The 16817-nt window shown below is 45.9% G+C and overlaps 1 protein-coding gene across 2 annotated transcripts in view; it reads left to right on the top strand.

Moving 5' to 3' along the window:
• TMEM131L (transmembrane 131 like) overlaps positions 1-16817 on the top strand; it is a 139266-nt gene that overhangs the window by 71654 nt on the left and 50795 nt on the right. For both annotated transcript variants that reach the window (XM_045831653.1, XM_045831652.1), the window contains exons 5-7: positions 50-173; positions 1475-1591; positions 2459-2569. In XM_045831653.1, the coding sequence (XP_045687609.1) occupies positions 50-173; positions 1475-1591; positions 2459-2569 (352 nt within the window). The remainder of the gene's footprint in view (positions 1-49; positions 174-1474; positions 1592-2458; positions 2570-16817) is intronic.

Raw genomic sequence — 16817 nt, 5'->3', positions numbered from 1 at the left:
GTTATATTGATAACCACACAATGTATTATCTCCCCAATTCCCCTCCTAGGTTCCTGGGACACCCCGCAGCGAAGGTTCTCTACGCTTATAACCCTAGTAGGGAGAGCGAGGTCGTGGTGAACTCCGTGTTTACAGCTGCTAGACATTTTCATGTGCCTCCCGTTCACTGCAGGGTAAGTGTTGATGTCCTCTTGGAAACTATGCTGTGGCCGGCCGCCAGCTTTTCGTGCTTTCTTTGGCCTGAAGTTTTGACTTTCTGCTCCCTGTCTCCCCTTTTTCTGCTACCCACACTGTTTCCTTCTGTGTGTTTGCATTAGCATTTGTTTTTTGTTTTTTTTTTAAGTTGTTCATGGTCATGATTTTGGTGGTGCTTGTTATCTTCCTGGGGGGAAAAAAAAAACGTTTAAGAATCCAAACTAGATAGTAATGGATGCATATTTAGTATGCCATTTTATCATTAAAGAAACTTAATGTTATTTGTTTTGAAATGACTACCCCTGTTAAAGAATCTAGTAACTAATACACGTTTACAGTTGTGATCGCTTCTCCTGGTGAACATACTAAGATAGGTAGGACTTCTTTCAAATGTAGAACTGAGAGGTAGGGAAGAGCTCCTTAATAAGCTAGTTTGCACCATTACACAGAGATCAAGAACCTAGCTTCTAGTAGTTTTAATTTCAGTGGTCTTTAACTTTTAATGAAGATCCCAATTCCCAGTGGGTTTTTCTTACTTATTTTGCCTACTTATGTCTACCTGATGCACTTTGTATAAAAATACTGTGACTAAGGAAATGGCGTAAGAGGGAGCCCAGTATTTTGTTTATAATTGTCTCTCCAGATGAATGCTGTCCTTGACCTTTATTTAGTGCCAGTGAGCGTGTACATTGGTGGTTCTCTTTATTTAAGTGGAGCTGGAACTGTGTTAGATAAAGACGGGGACCATGTGGGGGTGGAAGAGGAGGGAAAAGGAAAGCTGTGAGGCACGTGACCCCAACCTGGAGTGGAAGGACTTGGCAATGATATTCCCATAAGTCCAAGCTACAAGCTATGTTCTTTTTTTTTTTTTTTTTTTAATTTTATTTATGTATTTTTAGAGAGCAGGGAAGGGAGGGGGAGGGAGAGAGGGAGAGAAACGTTGATGGGTTGCTTCTCGCATGCCCCCAGCCAGACACCTGGCCTGCTCCCCAGGCATGTGTCCTGGTCAGGAATCAGACCGGCAGCTTTTTGTTGCAGGATGACGCCCCACCCACTGAGCCACACCAGTCAGGGCCCAAGCTATGTTCTTTGAAGTATTCTCTTAGATTGTGATTGTTGATCGGGTTGGGGGATTCTTAGGGATTCCTGCTACTCATAAATCAAGCATGCAGAATATGCAAACATCTGTTCACAGAAATTGTCAAAAAGAAACTCTGTGAAAGGCAATTAATTCATCAAAGGGGCCGTTCCAAAGGGTCATTCGGTTCCTCTCTTTCAGGTAATTCCAGCAATGGGGAAGACTTCCTTCAGAATTATTTTCTTACCTACTGAAGAAGGGAGCATCGAGAGTTCTTTATTTATTAATACCTCCTCGTACGGAGTCCTTTCCTATCATGTAAGTGATTTCTTCCTTCTGTCGTGTAGTTTGGTTGTTGACTTAACGAAGGGATTTGGATAGTTTAAAAAGATATCTGACTATGTTGCCACCCAGCTTGTGCCATTCGTACTCTAAGGCTATGAGTGATGCCGAACTCCCCAGGCTGCCCCATCTCATGCCTCACATGGCACCCCAGGTGGCCGTGCAGAGCTGGAACTCCCAGTGTGAGGACCTTTGAAGTGTACCGGAGCCAAGTGGTGGAATCTACCACTCGGTTTTCTAGTATACAATTTAACAGGCTTTCAAAGCTCGCAGCCCCCACCTCACAAACAGTCCAGGGGGAGGGACCTGTGAGGGGAAATTTCTAGAGGCTTCACCTCCTCCCCAGCTGGGCTCAGGAATATTTCTCATCAGGAAACGTGGACGGTGTACTTGGGGGCCAGTTCTCAGGGAGCTCACCACTCACATCAAGACTCCAGGAAGACAGAGTGAGGTTTCTTTTAGTTGTTGTTTCCCCAAATAGTAAGGAATCTTCATCTTAAGTTATACCTGTGACATCTTTGAGAAGACGTGGCAAGACGTGATTTAAGTACTAAGATCTACTTGACCATTTTTGTGGTTAATTCTTACTGGATTCCATTAAACACATGGTCCCTTACCAGAAAAGGTGACTATTTGTGAAAAGATTTGCTGCAGTGAGGAACATTCTGCTTAAATACAGCAACTTTTGTTGCTTTTTTTTTTTTTAGACAACGTTAAATATAATAATGGGATAGCTAGAGTCCTAGAATATAAATGTCCCTTGGAAAGGTATTCTGGCATCATGGCAAATGTGTTTCAAAACTAACAAAGGAATAACCTGCCCCCCTTTCCCCCCCCCCGCAGGTATCTGGAATTGGTACTCGCAGAATCTCTACAGAAGGGTCTGCAAAGCAGCTCCCAAATGCTTACTTTCTGCTTCCCCAGGTCCAGAGCATTCAGCTTTCACAAACACAGGTAATCGTATCAGTGGATTTATGCAGAGTGCTAGTCAACACCAAACTTTGTAGCCCTCTAAATTTATCTATCTTTTGCAGAGTACGCATGGCCTTTTTACATAATCAAAATGAGGATTTTACTTTTTTTCTGCTTTTTTGAAAAAATCCTGATGTCTGTTGAAATTGTGTATGTCTGTAAAGTGTCAGTAGAATCTGTATACCTCCTTCTTTCTTTTTTTTTTTTAAAGCTTTTATTGATTTACTTTTAGAGAGGGAATTCCTGATAGTGAACTGTGGTAGGACCTTCTCAGAGGAGCTTGAATTTTATTTATTTATTTTTTTTAGAAGATTTTTATTTATTTATTTTTAGAGAGGGAAGGGATGAAGAAAGAGAGAGAGAGAGAAACATCAATGTGCGGTTGCTGGGAGCTGTGGCCTGCAACCCAGGCATGTGCCCTGACTGGGGATCGAATCTGCGATGGCTGGTTCGCAGCCCGCGCTCAATCCACTGAGCTATGCCAGCTAGGGCTCTTTCTTTGTTTTTAAAGAGGGAGAGAAACATCGATGTGCAAGAGAAAAGTCAGTTGGTTGCCTCTTACATGCCCCCAACAGGGGACAGCACCTGGCCTGTAGCCCAGGCATGTGCTCTAACTGGGAATCGAACAAGTGACCCTTTGATTCGTAGGCCAGCATTCAATCCACTGAGCCACACCAGCCAGGGCCATATACTTCTTTTTAATGGCCATATAGTCCATGCTGTTAACATTTCATAGCTTGCTTAATCCTATTGTTGATAATTAGAAATGTTCCCAGTTTTTCATTATTGTTTTGTTTTGTTTTAAAGATTTTGTTTATTTATTTTTAGAGAGGGGGAAGGGGGAGAGAAAGAGAGGGAAAAAACATCAACGTGGGAGAGAAATATTGATCAGCTGTCTGCTGCACAGCCCCAACCAGGAACCGGGCCCACAACCCTGGCACGTGCTTTGACCAGGAATCAAACCAGCATCATTTTGGTTCTCAGGCCGGCTCTCAATCCACTGACCTGCACCAGCCAGGACATCGTTATTGTTACCGCTAGGCCATATACATATTTTATCAGTTTCTTAGTTCCCTTTAAATTACCTATTTCCGTGGGGTACGTTTCGTAAAGAGAGACCTGCAGTTAGAGACCTTGAACCTCTTTATAGGGCCTGTTAAATCTCTCCAGGTTGGTTTTTGGGGAGATGAAGCCTCCAGGGTCACCAGGAATGACATTCCCCCCGAGCGTCTGACTGTCCTCCCCTCTCCCTGCTTCCAGCCCTGCCCGTGTGGGGCTTCGTGGCAAGAAATATTTCTGATGTTTTGAAAGGTGTTATAATGACACTCTCACATTCTTTTAATACACATTTCATTAATAGCATCTAGGTTTGGCCATTGTTTTTCATTCAATTATCTGGTTTTCCTTGTAACTCTGAATACCTCTCGAAATTACAAAAACTCTTGAGGCAATATATTATGAACCTTACCCACTGTTTTGTAAAAAGTTAAAATACAGTTCACATACAGTGTTATATTTTAGTCCCAGGTGTACAGCGTAGTGACCCAGTGTTGGTGTACTTACAACGTGATCGTCATGATCAGTCTCGTACCCGGCTGTCCCCGTACAGAGTTGTTAAGGTGTTACTGACCGCCCTGCCTTTCTGTTCAGTGAAGGGGAAACATCATCTGTCAGCCGCAGCATTCCGTGGGTTTTCCTCCATTCTGCAGCGCCCTTGCACCTCTGTGTTTCTGTCGTCATGGAGCTTACATTCCGATGGGCACAGCAAGCAAAACGGACTCACCTGTAATGTCATGTCTGGGAGCTTTGTGACCACCCACAAAATAATTAACGTTTTTAATGTCATCTTTATTTTTATAAAGTTGAACGGCCCATCCTGCAAGGATTCTAAGGAAGAGTTCTTTTACTTAGTATATTTGGATTTGGCTGAAATCCAAAGACCAGTGGGGCCGTATTGAAAGGTTTTAAGCAGGAGACCAATGTGATCTGACCTGCATTTCTGTAAGGGCCTGAGAGAGCTAGGGGAGGTTTAACTTGCATATGCTGATGGCATTGGGGTTTTTTTTCCTATGAAGATTTTTCACCTTATGTCGGGGCTGCCCTGTGGCACAGGGGGGCGGCTGAGAATGTCCAGGTTTCTCTGGTGACTGAGATTGGAAGCCTTGAGAGCCAGGTGCCATGTTAATAGCAACACAGGTATTGAAGCAGAGGTGGGTGTTCAGATTGCTTTAGTTAGCGGGGTTAATTTAAGGAGGCGTGGAATTAAGGGTCTCATAGTGAGACCTTGATTGAGGAGAACATGCATGTTACTCACCCTTCCTGGCAGCTCCTATTGGCCGTGATGCCTACTGCCCTCTTCCATATCCACGCTGTCACCGTCTCCCTCCTGGACACTATAGCAGCCCCTTAGCTGGTCTGCCAGCATATGCTCTGACCCTTTCTAGTCCTTTTCCCAGAATGCAAGTTGGATCTCATCAGTCACCTGCTTCACACTTTTCTGTGCCTTCCTCTAGGCCCTAGGATTTACAGCCAGTGCTCCCGGGAGGGGACGGCTGCTGTGTCTCTGCAGTCTCGGGGCACAGCACCTGCTCTCTGCGTTCCAGGCACACCAGCCCTCCTCTGCTTGCTTACACATGCCATTTCCCCCTCTCCCCCCACTTCTCTTCAAATTAACCATTATTTCACTCCTTTATCCACGCCACTTCTCCCAGGAATCTTACCATCTCTCCCCATTAAGTAATCGCACACCCCATAGTGTGGTTACATAGCCACTCTTTCCTTGGCTCCGTGGAGTGTACGCCCCACGAGAGAGAGCAGGGGCGATCGACCCAACTTGGCCCTCCGCTGTATTCCTCGCCCAGCCCGGGGCCCGTGCCGGGCGTGCCCAGTGGACAGTGGCTGAGTGCAGTGCTGGCCTCGGCAGGCCTGCAGCTCCTCCGTCGGGAGCGCTTTCCGTTGCCCCTGCCCTGTGGCCCTCTGTGGTGGGGACTTGGCGTTCCTTGGCCTTTGTGTCAGCTAACACCAGACTCTCTCCGTCTGGTGCCTTTCTTCCTATTTGAGATTTTAATTTATTTTTTAACAGCCTTGTTTGAGATATGATTCACGTACCATGAAATTCACCCATTTACTACAATTCAGTGGTTTTGAGTAGTTCACAGAGTTGTGCAGCCATCACCACTACCTACTTCTAGAACATTCTCATCCCCCTAGTCCCTGGCGACCACTCCTCTATTTTCAGTCATCAGTCTTTTGTCCCTTTTCACTGCCAAATGATAGACCATTGTATGGACATACCACAGCCCATGTAGCCATTTATCAACCAGTGGATACTTCAGTGGCTGCCACTTTTTGGCACTCAAAGCTTTTATACCTAGAGGTCTAGGTGGGATTGGGTTTCAGTATAATTTGAGTATTTTTCATTGATCTGGTGTAAACATGGTTAAAAGGGTTAACAAAAAAAGACCTGCGCCCAAAGATCCCTGAATGTGAATAGTCTGAAGGCGAAGGCCCCAAACACACAGGCACCACTCCACCCCTCCCAGCTGTGCCGCGAGGAGCCGGGAAGGAAAGCCAGCAGGAGTGTTCCACCCAACTGTGAGCCTGTGTCGGGGCAGAACGTGGCAGGTGAGCTTGGCTTGGTGTGCTGCACTGAGGACACAGTTCAGGTGCCATTTTTAAGGTGGCCACAAGCTCTCCGTTTCAAAGCCTGAAAGCAACGTGAGTAGAGAGAATGACCCCCGGCGACATCAGAGACTTTGCCGCTGCAAACCCAACAAAATTGCCTCACGAGAAGGGAAGCGGAAAACAGCCAGAGAGCCGGTGCATACCTTTGTGCAGCGCTGCGACGTGTGTGATTGGGCACCTGTGATGCGCTTCCCTGCACGGTCACTGGGGTGGGGAGAGGCTGCACACCAGGGTGCACACCAGGGTGGTGAGGGGCTGGAGCTGTAGAGCAGTCTGGGACCTCAGCATTCAGAGGGAGAGCCGTGGGTGCCTGCTCCCTGTGCCCTACCGCTCCACCTTACATCCCGTGGCTGGTGTGTAGCCGCCCATCTCTGCTTCACAATCCCTTCACCTTTTTCGTCCAGTCCCCCGGCCTCCCTCCCCGGCCAGTGTCAGTCTGTCTTCTGTGTCTGTGAGTCTGTTTCAATTAAGTCAGAGAGTATAACTGTGAAAACACCCTGAAAAGGGCATTATTAGCTATTTTGTCTTTATGAAAGTATCATTTAGGAAAAATGTTCAAACAAAGTAAGTCCTTTATATTGGATTTTATTTCTCTGAATAGGGAAAAACAGTGTTAACATCTGTGATGTCATGTAAGCTGTGACTGGTTCTGTTCTCTTAAATGAGTCTTAAGGTTAAGACCCCAGTTTGTGTTTTGGAATGAAAAAAAAATTGTACATCTTGGGAAATAAACGGGGGTGCGAGGAAAGAATTATCTTATTTTTGGTTTGTTCTATGGCTCTTTCCAGGCCTTTTGGTTTGCGTCTGTTGCGCGTTCATATCTGAGTTTTGTGTTTTTCTGGCTCCACTGAGTTGGATTAAATGGCTCATGTCCTTCTGCTGAAAATAAGTGTTTGTGTAATTCCTTCTATCCAAAGCCTTGCTGGCCTGGCGTTTTACCACCATCGCCATCAGTGGAGGGGAGGGTGTACACTTCGGTCTCTGCTGCACGTATGTCTGTTCCTGGGAAGAAAGTAGGGAAACCCGAAGAATTAAGATTGCCTTTTTCTTTGTAAACCTTTCATTTGTTCCTTCTTTCGTTGGTCTTGACCTTTAGGAAGTGAGAATTCCTAGCAGATGAGGCATCGCAGTGGGTCTAAGTGAGGAACTGAGGTTCCTCTGCTTTGGTGGCAGTCTTGAGATCAGCTGGCACCTGGACTGTCCTCCCAGCCAGGCTTCCTCTCTTCCAGTCCCCAGGCCCCACTGCTGCTGGCCGTGGCTTCTTAAACAAACCTGTTCTTTGTTTCCCTGGTCGCTGTGCGAGCCGTGTCCCCTGTTGTCTCCAGAATAAAATCTAAGCACCTTCACTTGGCGTACAAGGGCCTCCCTCTCCTCGTTGCCGGAACGTGGTACCCTGTCTTACAAACCAGCTTAGCTCCATAAGCTTTTACCCATTTGAATTCCAGTTGTCCTTTGAGACCCAGTTCTGACACCACCTCCTCCAGAACCCCTCCAGGTCCCCGGGCAAGTCTGTGCTGTAGTCCCCGTGGCACTTGGCTCAAGTCCCCGCCTCACAGGTACTGTCCCGAGTTGCCGGCCTCCCCTGCTCCTCCACGGGCTTTCCAGGACAGGGCCTGTTTCATGTCCATTTGTGCAGTCTCAGCATCGACTTTGTGTTTAGTGCACCGAGGGCCCCCGGGTTTTTAATAGACAGCTGAGTCAATGGGCATCTGAGTTGTCATCCTCAAATAGCACTTCTACCCCTGGTACCGTCTCGGGTTTGCATCGTTTCACCTTTTTGCCACATCAACCGTGTGACCCTCAGCAGATTTACTACCAGGGCAGGTGGTAGCATTCTTATTTTAGACATTGTAGAATGGACTCCGAGTTTAAGTTACGTGGTGGAGGCTGAGAACGGAGCCAGGAAGGGCAGATCCAGCTCAGTGTGCTTTCAGTTTTTACCCCAATATAGCAAGTATTGTAATCATTTTCATTATTTTTGACTTAGTATTTCATGTTGCAGGAAAGATAAGTGCAAATACAATGTGTTTTCCTTTCTTGCAGCATTTTCTAATGGCAAACGAGAGTAGAAACAGCTTAAAGGCTCAACAGTGGAAAGAAGGATTTGATCAATTTGAGAATGTCAACAGCGTGGACTATTAAGTAGTTCTTCCAAGTTATAATTATGAGGCTTACGTAGAAATCCCCGACAAGTCATTAGTAGGCTACAAGCTCGACCACATCATTGTAACTATAAAATGTAGGATGGGATATACTATGTAAATACAGTTGTATTAGGCTCACGAAAAAGCAAGAGATTCTATTTTTTCATGGTTTCTTCAGAGCTGTCTTGGATCCAAGCCACTGAGATTTGGGGGATTTTCAGTGATTTATTTTATATTCTGTCCTCAGAATATTTGAAATTGGCACTGTCTCAGACACCGGTACGTAGGGTCACTACAACAATAAGCTGATCTCAGAGAGTTCAAAGAACTTGTTATTGGGATCATTGTAAAATAACACGGTAAGAAATGGAATTATAATGCAACATAATACAGGTGTGCGTGTGGGTGTTCTAACAGGGCATTGACTTGCCTAAAAGAGTATGATTATAAGAAATGATAATGTATTTCTAAGAAAACAGGGGAAATCAGAGAACTGAAAACTTAGAAATATTCCCTAAGACCACAGTCGCATTCAGCAAAGGTAACTGGGAGAAATATTTTTTTCGTCATCTCCTTTCAGTATTTTTTTCTGAGAGTGTGTGTGTGTGAGAGAGGAGAGGTCCCCTCCCCCACCACGGGGTCATGGTACGGGATTGTGTAAAGGGGAGATTATTTCTGGGTATTCTGTGTGATACCTAAGACGTTTCAGACCAGGAGTTCCTAACCTTTGAGGACTGGCACAGCCTTTGCTTTTGGAACAGTGATGTTAGGCGCTGGGCCTGCTGGCTCGGGACAGGTGCTGGGCAAAGGTGGCCACCCCGGGCCTGCGTGGGGCCTGCTGCCCGGCGGGGGGGCCCAGGTTGCCTCCCGGCTCCTTGCCTGCGGAGGTGCTGGTCTGCATCCGTGAAAGCTGGCAGTCTGGAAGGGAAGCTGTAAAGTCAGGGGAGGGCAGAGAACAAGGAATGCTTTTGTCCATCACAGTTTGACAGAGGAGGACCGGAAAGACTTGGAATTGTCACGATCAAATAAGTGTCAAAAGTCTGGTGTAGGATTTGGAGGTGGAAAATAGAGAAGAGGGAAGGGTTAAAGGCCTCTGTGGCTGCCGTGTTTTCCTGGCCGCCTCACACAATTCATTACATGAAACAAAACAATTTCTGGGTGGAACAGCTGAGAATTCCTACAAGTCTGTGTGCCATCCTAACACATTTAATCCCACTTCTTGGCATGATCTTTCTTACCTAAAGATGATAGGCTGTCAGACTCTGGAGAGTTATGACTGTATTCTAGGTAAATATATGCTATTATCTAATTTCCCCCTACTGCCTACCTCTGAATATAGTTTTTAAAAGCAAGGACATTGCCTGAACCCAAGAAACATGTCTTCTGTTCATCAGAGCCACAGGTGAGGATGAGGCAGTGGAAGGGGCGATTGGGAAGAGGGGGGCGGAGGGTCGGGGAGGAGAGGAGGGAAGAAGCGCGGTGAAGCCCGGGGAGAGACCCCAAGAGGTGTGGGTGTGGCTGTTCCCTCCCCTCCTCTGTGTTTCACGGCCGGCCGCCAGAGGCTCCTGGCTGGTAGAGCACAGCTTCCTGGTCCCCCTTTAGATTCAGTGTCGGCTTTGCTTCTTTTTCTTGCCTCCTGGGAGAATTGACTCACTCCTTACTGAAAACTGAGCAGTCCCTGTCTCAGCAAGAGTAATATGAAAAGCTTTTGGTTTTATGTATCTGTTTTCCTGCACTATGATTATAAGCTCCTTAAGAGCAGGAGTCGTGTTCTAATCAACATCTGTTTCCTTGTTACCTCGTACAGAGCCTGAGCACATTGCTGTGTAGTAAGTGCTTGATAATTGAAAATGATTTTTAAAAAGGAAGAAATTATCATCTTAGCTGTTTATGAATTTGTAAGACATGAATCTTTTCTGATGTCTTTCAAAAGCTTGTTAGATTTGAATGTTCTGGAAACTTTTGTTAGAAGACTTGAAGCTGTCTAATAGCACCTATCTTACTGGCCAAATTCTGAACTAGAAAATCAATAAGAATCAAAAGTTAGAGAGCTGAAATGCTGCCTTTATATTACCGGAGTATTTAGGGGAAGAGAGATCGTTTCTCGGTTTTATACTCCTGACCCAATGGGCGCACCTGTTTCTAAGCCTGTGACCCTCCTTCTCTGACAAGGAGATCATCTGACATCTGGTGGCTCTGCGCCCACCTTCCCGAGCCTGTCTCTTCTCCCAGGAGGACCAAACTCCCCCTCTTTCTTTGCTGATCCCGCTCCAACTGCTGGGGCACACTGTTGAGTTTGCCCCTAGAAAGCTCTAATATGGATTACGTGAATTCATCAATAATCTGCTCCAAAGACACACTATACCCAGATCGAAAGTTCATGTTCTTGTCCATTTCCCATCCCAGATTCTTTTCAAGTATGCTATCCAATACAGCTTAATGGAGCTTCTGCAATGGGATCAAATCATACTGCAAATATTCCCACAAAAACCACCAGCCACATGAGGATGGCCCTTCAGAGATGCGCACAGTGCAGTGAGGGAGAAGGTGGATTCTGAAACCGGGCCACAGGCCATGTTGGTTCTCAGTGGCTTTGGCCAAGTTACCCAACCTCCTTATTTCTTAGTTTACCTATAAAGTATGTCATAATAGCACTAACTCATAGGATTGCTGTAGCTATTGAATAAATTGATACATGTAAAGCACTTAGAACTAGTACCTGGCACGTAGCTAAAATGCATTCCTCACTTAACTTTTTAAAAAATTTGAATGTAAACCCTCTCCTATTACGAAACTCTTGGGGAATTTTAAAACTCAGAGATTCAGTCCTTTGGCAAGGCATGAAAGTTCAAGGCCATAGTCCCAATATCAAATTAGCTTGGCCTATGAATTAACATTCAAAGAATTTGAAGTCCTCCCCATTCTCTTATTTTTTAATTTTAATTTAATTTAATTTAATTTTTTTTGTCTTAGCCAGAGAGCTTCTCCAAGCCTCTGTAGCAGCCACGGCCTGGGCTTGGTGCTTGACTTCCTCAGAGGTTCAGGAATTACAGTAGTTCAATACTAAGTCTCTCTTGAGCCTCACTTGAGTTTAGAATCTTAATAAGGCACACAAGAATATCAGATTATCAACCTGACATCCACCAACTTTGGAATATTACCCCCGCATCACCTCCCTCAAGGTACTAAGCAAAAACTGTCCCCAGGACTTCTGTTTGCCAAAGAAAGGGATGCAGGACAGACAGACAGTATCACCTTGGTTTTAGCTTCAGTTCGTGCCAGTTACTCTGAGTCTGAGATCTCGGCGTTTGAACTTGATGGGGAGAAACCGCTTGTTTAGAAGCCGATTTGGGACCTTTGGGGGTTAGGGAGGAGCCACTTGTGCACATCACCTCCCGTCTCCGGAAGCAGCCCCTGAGCTGCCCTGGTCTTCCCTGAGCTAGTGCACTTTGCAGTGGTGGCAGGCTGGTCACTAGGTGTGGCTTTCCTTTCCTGTCGCATGGAGCCTTTGTTTCTGGCACCCCGTGCTGACTGGTGTGCAGAGTGCTGTTGACCTCTGTTCAGGGATGGGGTGTCTGCTGTGGCCGTGGCCGTGGACGGTGAGGGTAAGATATGAGCACACTGTAGTTTCCTTTGCCTCTTACTGGGGACTCACCAAAGCTTATGGAACCCACTGCTTAAGGAAGGCTTTTCCTTTTTCACTCCACTTATTTCAAATGGAGCATTGCTCTGAGCAGATTCCTAGAGAGCTGCGGTGGGTACATTGGAAGCTCAGGGCTTCATGACGATAGACTGTGGCCGGGCGACACTCTGTCTCCTCCAGGCTGTGAGCGTGCCCTTCCTTCTCCGCAGTTGGGGCCATGCCTCCAGGATGTGCTTGTGATCCCAGGTGCCCCTCTTCCTCTGACAGAGGCTCAGTGGAGGTTCTAGCTGTTTAACCAGCGTCTTTTGCTGGTTTCTTTTTTTTTTTTTTTTTTCCTCTGGCACTTGTAAGCTGCTACTGTTTGCTGGAATTGGTGCATTCCTTTTTTTTTTAACCTTTTCTTTTACTTTTTGGTCTAGAATTATATAGCTTATTCCTCTAGATATTTTTCTAGATGTTTTCTTGTGAGTTCTCTCAAAGCAAGAGAGGTAAAATCAATCTGCTCTGAATCTGCTGAAAGCACCTACTGTGTAATAAGTCTTCTCTTCCCTGCATTGCATTCTCTTATGTAGGAGACCTCCCCATTAGACCAGCACCTGAGTCAGGCCTGGGGCCAGACGATCTAGCCCTGCCTGGTTCCCCTTTAATGGGTTTCCTCTGTGCTGTGCTCTCCCTTAGATGGAGTCCAATTCTGGGAACATCAAACGTGTTCCCTCAGGGCACAGGCAGTGAGTGACTGTGTATTCATCTAAAATGCTCTGAACTCTCTGCTCTGATCTCCCCGGGCTCCCCTCACAGCCCTTGCAGGTCTTACGTGACCCTTGGTCTCAGCCTTTGAAGGGGCAGGTCCCGAAGGCTCTTCCCGTGGGCCCTGTAGCCGGCTTTGGAAGTGTGTTTCTCCATGGTTCCTAGAATGGAATCCTGGTTCCTTCTGGGGGAGCAATTGCAGTCTGCTGAGATCTTGCCTGTCTTCCTTGTTTTTTTTTTTTTTTTAAAGCTCCAACAAGCACAAAGATGTGTGTTCCTCATTTCAGTTGGATCCTAGGCTACGTCACCCCTCTTTTCCATGTCTGTGGAGCTGCGCCTTCGAGGCCTCCTGTTCTGTCTCAGCTCTGTCTCCTTGTCCCCTGAGATGTCAGCTTTCCTCCAAAGGGCAGCCGTCTCTTCCCTCTGCGTCATCAGTCTGCCTTCCTTTTTTTTTGGTTTTTGTTCCTCTTGTTCCAGTAGGCGGACTGAAGTGTGTCTGTCTAACCTCCAGGCACCTCTGACTTCCGGAGCGGACCTGCTGGTTCTAAGGACAGACCTTCGTGGTTGGTTGTCTCCTCGGTGCGTGCAACCATTTTGTCAGATGACTTCTGTGGCTCAACCCAAGGTGACAGCGTTATCTCCTTAACAAGGATAACCTTCTTTCTTTTTATGTATAAAATCTGTCACCCTTCTATGGCTTTATCACCTTGGATCTTGAAAATCGAATGTGGTGGTTAGCATTTACATGGTTAGTGAATCTAATGCCAGTGAACTAGGGAGGAACTTCTGAGTCGGTGGACCGACCTCTCGAATTTCACCTGCGCCCTTCACAGTTGTGACTCTTAGCCACGGAGACAGCGCAGGAAAGGGGACCCAGAGCAGCCTGTCTGCACTGCCTGCCAGGCGGTGGACCCCGTCATTTCTTTGAAGCAGCAGATAGCATTTTGGAAGCTCTATTTTGGGAAGAGTCTTGACTGTGGAATATCTTTTTCTTTTCTCTTTCCTTTCTTATTTCTTCCTTTTCCTTTTGTTTTCTTGTGGTAAAATATACATCACACAAATTTACTATTTTAACCATCTCATTCACGTTGCCGTGCAGCCATCACCGCCATCCGTCTCTAGAACTTCTTCATCGTCTCAAACTGAAACTCTGTGCTCAGTAAACACGTAACACCCCGTTCCCGCCCCCTCTCAGCCCCTGGTAACCATTTCTCTCTTTTCTGTCTCCGTGACTTTGACAGTTCTAGGTCTCCTCATAGGAGTGGAGCCACGCAGTATTTGTCCTTTTGTGACTGACTTATCTCACTTCCCCTCATGTTCTCAAAGGTCATGCATGTTGCAGCACACATCAGAATTTTCTTCCCTTTTAAGACTGAATAATAGTCTACTGTATGTACATACTGTGTGTTGTTTATTCACTCATCCATCGATGCATTTTGGGTTGTTCCCACCTTTTGACTGCTGTGCGTAACAGAATATGAGTGTCCGAGTATCTGTTTGAGCCCTTGCTACCACTTTTGTGGTGTTGTATGTTTAATTTTTTGAGGAACCACCTCACTGATTTCTGCTGCAACACCCTTTCTTCATAGCCTCATCCTTGCCACACCGCTTCTACTTAGGTAAAAGCTGTGCCTTTGCGGCTCAAGGTCAAGCTACAGAAGCCCGAATCTAAACACCTGAACTTTTGCTGAGCCTGGGCCCAGGTTCAAGGGCTGAGCCAGGCTTTCAGGACCCACCTGCCATTTGCTTAAGGCCCAGCAGCATGCAGTTGTATAAAAATAGCTGCTAGCCTTTGGACAGAACCCCTGTACGCTGCATGACCCACCAAGGTGAAAATCCCACATGGCCCTCTTGCAAGTGCCAGCCCAGGTGGTAGTAGTCAAAAGCCAGCTTCCCGAGAGTACAAGCCAGGGCCACCAACTCTAAACATTCAGGCCACTGCCACTTGGTCCTACCCAGAGTCACAGTACTTCAGTGCTACCCTGTTCTCCAAAGTGCTGTTTGTTTATCTTTCCGGGTGAGTGGCACATTCAGGGGGACTGGGAAGTGATGTGCAATAAATAACACTTCTCTCTTTTTTGGGGTAATCAACCAATGGTGAAATAAGACAACAAGGATTTGAAGTGTTTTAGAAAAAGAAAATCTCTTAGACACTGAAGGTGTGGGGAAGAGTTTCCCCTCTAACAAATTTGATGTGAGAAAAATACTGCCCAGATGCATTTAAATGATTTGTTGTGGAATTTTACTAATTCAATGCATTCACTGTGAATGAACAAGTAGAAATAATAATGCCCCCTCATGAGAGCCTGGTGCGTGCCCCGTGATTGGCACGCATATCTCATTTAATGTTCTGCATGTGGCTGTGAGTTCATGGATTCGGTTTTATTGAAGACAAAGCTGAGTCTTGGAAAGCGCAGGCATGTCCCCAACGTCTTACGGCTGGGCTTCATCTCGAGCCCATGTTGAGTGCAGGCACGTGGCCACGCTGCCTCTCACAGAAGACATGAAGGAAGAATGCTGCACTTGTACTTTAGCCTCTTTTCCCTTGCAACAAAACAAAACAAAACAAACCCTCATTTCAGCCAATTCCTGTTTTTGTTTTTTTGTGTTTTTTTTCAGATATTTTAGGGAGTGGGTCTGGCAACGTAGGTAAATTTTGTTTTGGCGGTTAAATATCAGAGGACCAGAAGAGAGAGTAGTGAAACACAGGGGTGAAACACAGTTGCTGTTTAACCTGAAGGTGAGCAACCAAACAGTGCTCCCTGTTAACTCCACCGAGCCTGTCTGTTAGGCAGGAAACACTAAACTGGAGTTTGGTTATAGAGCATGAGCGTTGTGTGGAAGGGACCCATGAAAGTGTTCGTTTTATACAAAGTCATGTGCTGTGTTGAATGCATTGTACCCAGTGCTGTGTGTGTGGGCCACTGGCTGGGGCAGGCACGTGGCTTCCGTGGACTCTGTGCTCCTGCTGGTGCACAGGTCGGCACAGAAGATTTACCTTTTTAAGGACCTCTGTGGTTGAGCCCTCCAACTGGTGACAGTGGAGAAAACTGAGGAAAGCAGAATCTAAGATTGGGACTTCTTTATGTAATTCTTTGGTATTTCACAGGTTTTAGTCCTTAAATGAGAGGATTCTGTATGTGGTCATTACCAGGATCATTGTAAGTTGTCCATTCTGTCTGATCAGTGTGTTAGAGGTTCTCGTACCCTTTTGTTAGGGTATGGTTTACTCTTGTTAATAAAAGTCATGTACACTGTCTCATTTTTTTCCTGTTTAATGACACACAGTCCCCCCAAATCACTCTCTGCCCCTGGTCCCATCCACAAAGACCAATTTCTTAGCAAATAAAGGAAGGTGATTTTTTCCCTTTCTCTTAGATCCAGTTAACTGAATTCATACCCCTTTCACCACAACCCCAGGAACTAAAAGCCCTAAAAAAGGAGTTTTTACATTGCTGTTTTCCTGTATTTTGTGCTATGTCTCGGAATGTGTTCTATGTGTTTCCATGCTGAAGAATTTTTAGGCTTTTAAGTACCTAGGAGGAATAGATTTGGTTTATTCTTATTTACTTGGAAAAAATGCTGACTCGTCTTAAAAGACCTGCTGTTATTTCCCTTTTTCCACTAACTAACTTGAGGACCCTCTGGTAAGTCACTTCTCCCCTCCAGCCAACACCCCGCCCCTGCCTTCTCAAAGGAAGTAATAATACCCTGGACTTAATGAGAACTAAGGAATTATTTTTTCCTCTTAGCTATGAAATTTATGAACTCATTTTTTCAAGTGGTGTGGGAGGCAGAGAAATAGGTTGTTTGTGTTTCTTCTGTAATCTGCACCGGCACTCTCCTGGGGAAGGAGATCCCCCTCAGCCATTGCAAACAGGCCCGGCTGGGGTCCTCTGGGGGGCGGGATTTGTATTCCCAGCGTGTGTGGTTGCCCCAGCTGGCTCCTGTTTTGGTTATGGTTTTCTTTTTAACATCGAGATTACAATCAATAGATTTTTTTTTTAAAGGG

The sequence above is a fragment of the Phyllostomus hastatus genome, unplaced genomic scaffold, assembly GCF_019186645.2.
Source record: "Phyllostomus hastatus isolate PE091 unplaced genomic scaffold, TTU_PhHast_1.1 phas_contig_159, whole genome shotgun sequence".
Lineage (NCBI taxonomy): Eukaryota > Metazoa > Chordata > Mammalia > Chiroptera > Phyllostomidae > Phyllostomus > Phyllostomus hastatus.
The sequence above is the reverse complement of the archived record's forward strand: the minus strand, read 5'-3'. Positions and strand labels throughout refer to the sequence as shown.